Source organism: Eurytemora carolleeae, unplaced genomic scaffold (assembly GCF_000591075.1).
Source record: "Eurytemora carolleeae unplaced genomic scaffold, Eaff_2.0 scaffold1331, whole genome shotgun sequence".
NCBI lineage: Eukaryota > Metazoa > Arthropoda > Copepoda > Calanoida > Temoridae > Eurytemora > Eurytemora carolleeae.
The window spans coordinates 81,704-91,782 of NW_019397688.1; the positions used below are offsets into that span (position 1 = coordinate 81,704).

Here is a 10,079-nt window from a genome sequence, read left to right on the forward strand (position 1 = left end):
GCAAGTATCACGAAAATAAAAGTAGCATTATCTTAAAACTGCAGAAAAGCAAAACTGAGGAACAAGATCACAATATCTAATCTAGACATTCAAGTATTTTTGTGCAAAATTACAAAAATAAAATAATTTTGACTGTTTGTCCTGATAATTAACTTCTGCCCCCTACCCCCCCCCCATAATCAGATGTGTACACCCTAGGCCTTAAGAAACAGAACTCTGTAGCAAATTAGAAAGGCCTGAAATTTCAGTTAAAAATATCAAAACATCAAAATTAATTTTCTTAGAAATTACTGCTTATTATGTATTATATTACTCAAAAATATCAAAACAGTTAATAACAAATTAATTAATTAACAATAATTATGCAAATTTAATTCATGACAGAGTTTAACTCGTGCAAGTGAGCATTCAAAGAGTAAAAATAATTATTTTCTTTAAAACAAGAAACAAAAAAACACTATAAATTCTCAACTAGTACTTGGTGTAAATAAATAATAAAACGTGTACAAGTAAATATAATGTGTAAATATTTGAAAAAAACTAAATTCAGTTCCGGCATGTGCGCGCAGAGAAAAGGTGTACAAGAGTTTAGCGCGGCAAATTTCACCAAACCGCAAAATGGACCAACCCGCAAAATGGCGGCATTAGACACAACTTGAAGGTTTGGTTGGAGTTTAGTCAGTTATTCTAGGTTTATTAGATCCGCTTACAGGGGCATTATGTCAGAACCCGTGTAATTGATGGATTGAATGAAAGAGTAATCTCCGGACCCGTGTGATAGATGGATTGAAAGATCTATTCGAAATCTTTGCTCTCGTCCTTGGCTCTCGGCATTGTGTCCTTCTTGCTTAGCTTCTTCACCTTCTCAGCAATCTCATCCCACTCAGCATCATGTTCCTAAATTACAAAAAATCAATCAATTGATTTATAAATCAATCAATCAATAAATCAATTCATTCATAAATTAAAATAGCTCGGATTGTATTTTTTAAATTAAAACTCATTTTAAACTCATTTTTTTAAACTAAAACCCTAACCTTCCCAAATAATTTTTTTACTAAATATTGTATTGGGTTTTCGTTCGCTAAATTGTGGGAAAATTAGGAAAAATTGCTCAAATTATCGAATAGCAAAATTTCAACCTATCCAATATCAAGCAATCAATCAACTACCAATCTCAATCCTTTAACCAATTACTTATTACCTAATATTATTAAAACATTAATTCCACATTAAATAATTACTCCCTAAATACTTATTTTTTAAATATTTATCCATAGGGAAACCTGAAAAAGTTAAATAAGAAAATTACCAAATCCAAAATTAACATGCCCATTCATACCCTCTTTCACATCTATGCATTTTATGATGTAATCTCTGTTTGATTGTTTGTACACTCATTCAAAATAACTTAGAAACCCCTTAACCAATTTTTTACTCGAATGTTGACTGAGGAATTTGGTAGAACTACGGGAATGTTCTTTGCTTAGTTTAAAAGGCCTCAGTTGAATAGGCTGAAGTGACTGTTATAAAAAATAAAGTTTAGGGCGAACCTGGGTTCACAGGCTAGTTACCTATAAAATTCTATAGTAGTATCTTTGTGATAAAGCTCTTAGCTCACATATAAATATATATTAATATATTTTTATGTTAGCTAAAGCTGGTCAACATTGTCTTGAGGGAACCCTACCCCGGGAGTAACATAGTCTAAATTTTTTTCTTTCCAAAATTAGATTTTTTCAAAATTCGATTTTTTGAAAAGTAGTTTTAAAATTCCACGGACAACGTAGGGCACTTAAGCCAGTTATTTCTACCATAAATATTATTTACCTTAATGTCATTAGTATTATCAAGCACAAACTGATCTGGTTTCCCATAGTTTGGAGGGTTCGCTAAACAACATAGATATTAGCAATCAATCAGTCAATCAGTCAATCGGCCAATCGTTCAATCGGCCAATCAGTCCTTCAGTCAATCAGGCCGTCAGTCAATCAGTCCCGTCAGTCAATCAGTCCACAAGTCCGTCAATCCGTCAGTCCGCCAGTCAATTGGTCAATAAGTCAATCAGCCCACCCATAAATCAATAAAACAATAAATCAAAACAATCAATCAACATACCTGTGGGATCGTATCCGAAATGTTTGAGCATAGGAGCAATTTCTCCCATATCATCGACAACATCCTGAAACAGAGTTCAACATTATTGATATTCATAAACATTTTTTTAGCCGATGAGTTTTTATTCCGGAGGCTTGAATTTAAGCCGCAGCTCAAATATGGTTGGTTTCACTTAAAATTGTATTCAATTTTTCAAGATTTAAGCCGGCGCTCGATTGAAACCGGTTTTGGGGGGATTTGAGACGCGGCTTAAATTCTTGAATTGGGACAAAGAGGCAGAAAATACAGAAAGGTCAAAAAAAACGTGTCGGAAAAAACAAAGAAAAAAAATCGACCAAAGAAAAAAGTCCTTTATTTTAAAACTTTATTTTACTTCAATATATCTGCATAACAAAGTGATATGATATAGACCCTTATGAATATCATGACAATATTCAGAAATTCTCTAATATACTCCGCCAGGTGTCCTGTGAATAATCAAAACATTAACACATAAGCATACTAATGGGTTATTGAAGGCTTTTTGCTTGCTTAAAATTGTCTAACTTTTAAATATGGTTTTTATCATTAAGTTGCAGAGCAGAGAAAATGGATTCAGAAAATTAGCGAGATGGATAAACATGCAAGAGATGGATTGTAATAATAATTGTACCTGTGGCATTTTCCCGACCCATTTGCTTAGAGCGTCAAGATTTACAGGTTTTATCACTTGATCCGAGCTTCGTTCCACTTTGCTCAAACTCACACCACCTACAAATAATTATAATGAGCTCAGCTAGCTCGAAGCTTTGCAATTATGGCTGAACCTCCCACGTCCTACAAATATCAATTATGAATTAAGCTTGAGCTGAGCTTTGTGAAATATTGCTTAAACGCTCACTTCCTATAAATATTTATCATGAATTTTGCGTGATCTAACCTTCTCGTCGTCTATTACAAATATCAATTAAATATTAAGTTTGATCTAAGCTTTGTGAAATATTGATAAAACTGTCACCTCCTACAAATATCAACTATAAGTTAAGCTTGATCTGAGCTTTGTGAATTATTGCTTAAACGCTCACTTCCTATAAATATTTATCATGAATTAAGCTTGATATAAACTTTGCTTAAACTGTCGTCTATTACAAATATCAATTAAATATTAAGCTTGATCTAAGCATTGCTTAACATAGTTTAATCTTGCACCTACAACAAAAAGAAAATCTTGAACCTAGAAGTTTGAACCTAGTTTCTGGAAGTTAGAAGCTTAAACCTTAAACCTAGAACCTAAAACCTTGAACTTTGTACCTTGTACCTTGTACCTTGTACCTTGTACCTTGTACCTTGTACCTTGTACCTTGTACCTTGTACCTTGTACCTTGTACCTTGTACCTTGAACCTTGAACCTTGAACCTTGAACCTTGAACCTTGAACCTTGAACCTTGAACCTTGAACCTTGAACCTTGAACCTTGAACCTTCATCTTGAACATTGAACCTAGAACCTCGAACCTTGAACCTTGCACCTTCATCTTGAACATTGAACCTCGAACCTCGAACCTTGAACCTTGAACCTCGAACCTCGAACCTCGAACCTAGAACCTCGAACCTCGAACAAAGAACCTTGAACCTAAAACCTAGAACCTAGAATTTACCCTTTTTATTAATCTGCTGTTCATGATGCATAACAGCTTCGTCCCAGGGCAGGTCGAGGAATTTAAGAATCTTTCTCAACCATTGCTGAGGATGCAGTACTAAACAAATACAGGGATAAAATATCATTATCTTTGTTAATAAGTGATATTTTAAGAATTGGAAAAAATGAAAAAATGGGTATGATTGTGAATTGGACATGCCCGTCTAAAAATACAAATACACTCAAAACTACATTTACAGACCCCTAAGGCATAAACATTGTTCGTCAATGTCATAAGATATAATACAACAAATATATATTTTTTGAATTTTAATTTTAACAATCGATATAATAAAACAAGACTTTTGTATATACATACATGTTGTGTATAGCCGGCCAAACAGCTAGACCGATTGGGCTATAAAGAATTGGAAAAACTAAAAAAAAAATTTTACAAGTGAAATCTTCATAAAAAATAAATAAAAATATCACCTAATTGTTCGTAGTAAACTGGTAAACAACGATCAGGGCCTAACTCCGTACATTGATCGTTCATTGCTAAAATATAAATAAAAATTTATAAACAGAAAAAAGTCTAATATTTGAAAAGTTTAATCAAAATAGTAAATATTTGTTATCATAAATTGCTAGGTTTCATCCTTTAAAATATTACTTTACATGCACCAATTTAACTTTGTAAGGTATGAAAAAAAGATTCTGAAGTTAAGGGTCAGTGCCCAAAATCCGCTCATTCCGGCACCCTAATCACCTGTAATAGCTGAGTTCCATTTCTGTAGGCACTGTCTGTATGATTTAAGATCAAATCCAGTAATTGTTACTTTCCTAATCAATCAATCCATTTCTTACAAATTCACAACAAATGTCAAAATTTTATGAAAATAGCTGTTTATTGTTGAATTATCAATATTAAAAAAAAAGTAGAAATGAGAAAAGACAAACGACCCTCAGCTTTCTTGATAAGAGTATTAGATTATAAATCTAAAATGATAAAGACGTTGGAAAAACTATTAAGATTTTCATTTGTAAGCTGTATATTGAAATATGAATATTAAAATTCTCATTGCAACATTGACAACTATTAGACTCAAGCTGTTCTTTTAAAAAATGAAAAGCAATTGTACACTGTACCCTACACAGACCCATTTACCTCACTTTAAGTCTAAAAGTTACTTCCATGCCATTTGCTTTAAACAACATCTAATGCATATCAGATTGGTCAAAAGTCGTCATCTTATTCCATAGTCTTATGGTCTCACAATAGCAAAAAATGTCAACAATTCTTTTTTGTAAAAATGGATTCCTTGTTATAATGCTGTGCACAGTAGCTCGACCATCCCTAAAATGAAAAATACATCAACAAACATTGAGAAAACATTTAAACGAACAGAAGAAATGCTTGTCAGCAGAACAGGTTTTGGGAAAATTGTGTAATAGGGGAGAATCTGACATTTTATATTACCAATTAAATCATTTAGTCTGTTCAACCAAAAGGGTAAAAATAGACATTAACAATTATATCTAAATTGTATAATAGGGGAGAATCTGTCATTTTATATTACCAATTAAATCATTTAGTCTGTTCAACCGAAAGGGCAAAAATAGACATTAACAATTATATCTAAATTTTCAATACTTTTCGTTATCTACAATCAGATTACGGGTTCAAATTAAATGTTCAATTGTGAATGAGGCATTTAAAAGTTGGGTTTCTTAAAAAAAAATTTGTTACCGTGAGACATGACCAAGCTTTTAAACCTTTCCCCCCCCCCCACACCAAATTTCCCCAGGGGAGGGGGAATATCCCCCACCATATTTCCCCAGGGGAGGGGGAATATTCCCCCATATTTCCCCAGGGGAGGGGGAATAACTTACCTAACCATGAAGAGGAATTTCCCGTTAGGGAATAGCTGGTGAAGGTAGGTCCCGGACTTCAAGGTGAAAGGATCCTTGTTACACAACCTAGACAATCAATCAATCCATTCCTCAATCAATTAATCAACCAATCGAACCATTCTTTAAACCATCGATGAATTCATCAAATCAATCAATGCATCAATAAACAAATCAACCAACAATTCATTACTTGATCAATCAATCAATTATCCAATCCGTCAATTTCAGCATTTTGCCACTTACATCCCAATTCGTGGATTCATCAAGCCATTAATCATTCAGATAAAAATAAATCGATAAATCAATGTTCGTTAAAATAATCAATATTTGATCTGTCAATCATCAATCTTGAGAATTGTTTTTTTATTAAAAAACTTGATCACATTTTAATTGATAATTTTACACTTGCATTCTTGATAACAGGAACCATTTTTATTTTACTATTTACCTATTTGCGGGTTCAGCATGTTTTGCCACAACTTCTAAGATGAACGAAGATACAGCGGAATCAAGAACATCTCCGGTCAAACCTACAGGTTCAAATATAAAGTTTAAAGTTAAAAATGTACGGTTTGAAGGTTCAAATGTACAATTTGAAGGTTCAAATATTCAGTTTAAAGGCTCAAATGTACAGTTTAATGGCTAAAATGTACCGTTTAAAGGTTCAAATGTTCAGTTTAAAGGTTCAAATATAAAGTTTAAAGGTTTACAGTTTAAAAGTTCAAATATACAGTTTAAAGGTTCAAATGTTCAGTTTCAAGGTTCAAAAAACAGTTTAAAGGTTCAAATACAGTTTAAAGGTTTAAATGTACAGTTCAAAGGTTCAAAGGTTCAAATGTACAATTCATGGTATCAAGTGTGTACAATTAATAGGTGCAAGTATACAAATTAAAGTTTCATTGTCATAACAGCCCCTTTAATCTTACCCGCTTCCTCCAAGCGTAGAGACTCCTTCTGTGACTTTAACCAATGGGATCTCATTTGTAATAATCTCGGAACAACCCTAGTCTCCTCGCCACACCGAACATCTAAATATATTATATTTTTCGATGATTTTTCGGTTTGTTTCAGTGTCAATGATAGTAAATAAATGTGATAAATTCTACTACCTCTGGCATTTAGAATGTCGGTTTCATTTTTTTTCAGAATCCGGAAATTCAAAAAATTACAGGAATCCGGTAAGGATATCCAAACAGAGGGAAAAAGAGCAGATTGAGCAGAAATCTGGATGTGCGTCCAACATAGCACAAACATGGATGTGCGTCCAACATAGCACAAACATGGATGTGCGTCCAACATAGCACTAACCTGGATGTGCGTCCAACATAGCAATAATGGGGATGTGCGTCCAACATAGCACTAACCTGGATGTGCGTCCAACATAGCACAAACCTTGATGTNAATCCAATCCAATCCAATCCAATCCAATCCAATCCAATCCAATCCAATCCAATCCAATCCAATCCAATCCAATCCAATCCAATCCAATCCAATCCAATCCAATCCAATCCAATCCAATCCAATCCAATCCAATCCAATCCAATCCAATCCAATCCAATCCAATCCAATCCAATCCAATCCAATCCAATCCAATCCAATCCAATCCAATCCAATCCAATCCAATCCAATCCAATCCAATCCAATCCAATCCAATCCAATCCAATCCAATCCAATCCAATCCAATCCAATCCAATCCAATCCAATCCAATCCAATCCAATCCAATCCAATCCAATCCAATCCAATCCAATCCAATCCAATCCAATCCAATCCAATCAAATCCATTCCAATCCAATCAAATCAAATCAAATCTAAAAGAGAACCCTAAGTGGACCCCCAGGATGCCTATATAGTAAACATAACGTCAATGCTATGGTGGTACATAAGTCGTTAATCCAAAATTTTCTAGATGAGATTGATTAGTGGAAGGAGTAGATACCTAGGAAATATTTGTGTCGACAGGCAGCCATAATATATAAATAAAAAATAAGGCTGCTTTTTTTTAAGCTTAGAACTTACGTATTGTTACAGTAATTAATTTCATTTTTAATTCGACAAATTAAGTCAGCTAATTCTCACTTCAAGAAACTGTCTTCGTAATTTTAAGTTCAACCCTTAATTCACAACGGTACCCTAAAAACCTAGTCTGTAATGTTGTTAAGATACTTTATTAAGAAAGTTATCTATTTCCAAGAACAAAGCATGAAAGTAGATACTAGAATGTTTTAAATGTAGATACTAGAATGTTGTCAACAGTCTATTTAAATGTCACCTGTCATATTCATACAGCTTGCCGTCGCTGCCTATTAAAGACGTTTTCTTCGAAGAACTGACATCACGACAACTTGTTTCTAAATTACAAAATTATGAGTACACCCTGTACCCTTATTTACACCCTTATACAGGGTGTCCCAGAAAAAACTGTGCAGTAGGGGTATTACTTACTGAGGAAACAATTTTCGTTCAATTTTTTTACAATCAAGGTGTCATTAGAAAGCTCTTTAAGTTATTTACTAAAAGCAAACTACTGTGGTTAATCTGGACCCCAGGCAAGTTAGTAGAAATGGATTCGCCATGTGGATTTATCCCTATTTTGGTAACTATGACGGTATGAGTGCTCCATGGATATAATATGACCTCCAAAATGACCACTTGGAGGCCAAAAAGGTCAATAGTGCCGTCGACAGTCATGTTAGTGACATAAAAACAGTAAGAATAGATTCGCCGTGTGGATTAACCCCCTATTTCGGTACCCATGAAGGAATGAGTGCTCCATAGATATGACTGATTTTTTGAACAGATAAAAAATCTCAACCTTTTATCTTTTTTAACTTAGTTTTGTGCTGAAACATTCGGAGATAAAATAATCGCTAATTGGTCAAATTAGATTTGTGTTTAGGAGAGCAAAAGGTTAATTTAAGCAGGTTTTGAATGGTTTTAAGCCTCTTGGATCCGGATCCAGGAAGCCAAAAAAGTAAGTTATCATTTGGTTTTAGGCTTTACTTTTGAGAAAATATTGTTGTATGGGGTCACGATATAATAATTTAAGTTTTTATTAATTTAGTTATACTTTCATCCCAAAAATTTATTGATTTTCCCGTAAAAAATCATTAATGTTCCCAATTTTAACATATTTTACACCTCTGATTGACTCACCTTGCTTGTTCGAAATCTGAATGAATAGGTAGAGAACTGTCAAAGAGAGAAATGCGAGAAGCAAATATTTTTTAGATGTTCGGGACAACATGGTGGAGGGCCGGGCAGGGGGAAGTTCAACAAGTTATAACAGTCAGAACGCACAAGAAAATATCACGCATTCAGTGGAAATTAAAAGTCAACTTGTACATTACATTTTTATCTGAAAGAAATATTTTAAAATCACAATAAAATAACGGGGGGGTCCAAAAATCGTTCTCCAGGAATATACCGTATTTTAATTAGAGCAATAACCATGTTCTACTCTTTCATGTTTAAAAGGTTCAGGTTCAGAAGTTCAACTTTTTCAGGAAAGTCATCACACCGGACCGGAGAAACCCAGGTTTGGTTTGGGGAAAATTGTCAACGTTAGAGAATATTCAGCGGCATTCAGGCATTGGCGTTGTGTTTATGGTGACGGTGTAGTGAGTGTAGTGTTCCCCGCTCATTCCGCTCATCGAACCTAGAGGAAACGTACTTTTGCGTTTCCAATTCCTAACGTTTTTCCGACCTAAAAATCTGTAGGTTCGACAAGCGAAATGTCCCAAACTGACTTCTAGATTGTAAATATATTTAGGTCGGTTAATAATATGCATTTAGGTCGGATTAATTGCATCTGCAATTAATACAGCTGTGTCCCAGAAACAGGGGAATTATAGTGACGAATTCGATGAGGGAGGGGGGGCCATGCGGCAATGAACCCCGCAATATCCTGTTCCAACCCAGGTAGTTAGCAGAACCCTGTTCAAACCCCGCAGAAGCCTGCTCCAACCCTGCGAAAGCCTGTTCCAACCCCGCCAAAGACTGCTCTTGTTCAAACTTTTTTTTTAAATTGCATAGATCTAATAAACACTAAATAAAAGGTTGTGTTTGGTCAGGTTAGGTCGGGTTAGGTTGAGTTACCTAACTGGTCTCATACTAGTCTTAACTTGACCAATCCACTTAGGTCAGATTTGGTCAAGATTGGTTGGATTTGGTCGGACTTGGTTGCTTTACCTAGCTGGTCCTAACTGATCATAACTTGACCTTTAATTAGTCAGATTGGATTACCAAACTGGTCATAACTGGTCACAACCTAACCATGTGCCCTTAAGTCGGATTTAGGTCATATTAGGTCGGATTAGGACCTTCTGAGTTTCGCCACTAGATGTCTCCACCTGAAATTTAAAAAAAAAACACTTTTTGGCCTTGGATGGTTAGAATTTTCAAATATTATAATTTTTTTCAAAAGAATTGAT

At 34.4% G+C, this 10,079-nt stretch overlaps 1 protein-coding gene and 1 long non-coding RNA gene across 2 annotated transcripts; both read right to left on the reverse strand.

Moving 5' to 3' along the window:
• Positions 1-463: 463 nt before the first annotated feature.
• LOC111715501 (protein-tyrosine sulfotransferase) lies at positions 464-6,975 on the reverse strand. Its single transcript, XM_023490835.1, has 12 exons — positions 6,957-6,975; positions 6,575-6,676; positions 6,097-6,178; positions 5,628-5,714; positions 5,056-5,091; positions 4,504-4,577; positions 4,227-4,292; positions 3,754-3,852; positions 2,771-2,868; positions 2,119-2,182; positions 1,831-1,892; positions 464-897 (listed from the first exon to the last, which is right to left on the reverse strand). The coding sequence occupies exons 1-12, from the start codon at positions 6,973-6,975 to the stop codon at positions 796-798; spliced, it is 891 nt and encodes a 296-aa protein (XP_023346603.1). The 3' UTR covers positions 464-795.
• Positions 6,976-7,923: 948 nt separating this feature from the next.
• Positions 7,924-9,007, reverse strand: LOC111715503 (uncharacterized). The gene is made up of 2 exons (XR_002768243.1): positions 8,803-9,007; positions 7,924-7,997 (listed from the first exon to the last, which is right to left on the reverse strand). It is a non-coding gene; the product is annotated as an uncharacterized LOC111715503 (long non-coding RNA).
• Positions 9,008-10,079: the final 1,072 nt, after the last annotated feature.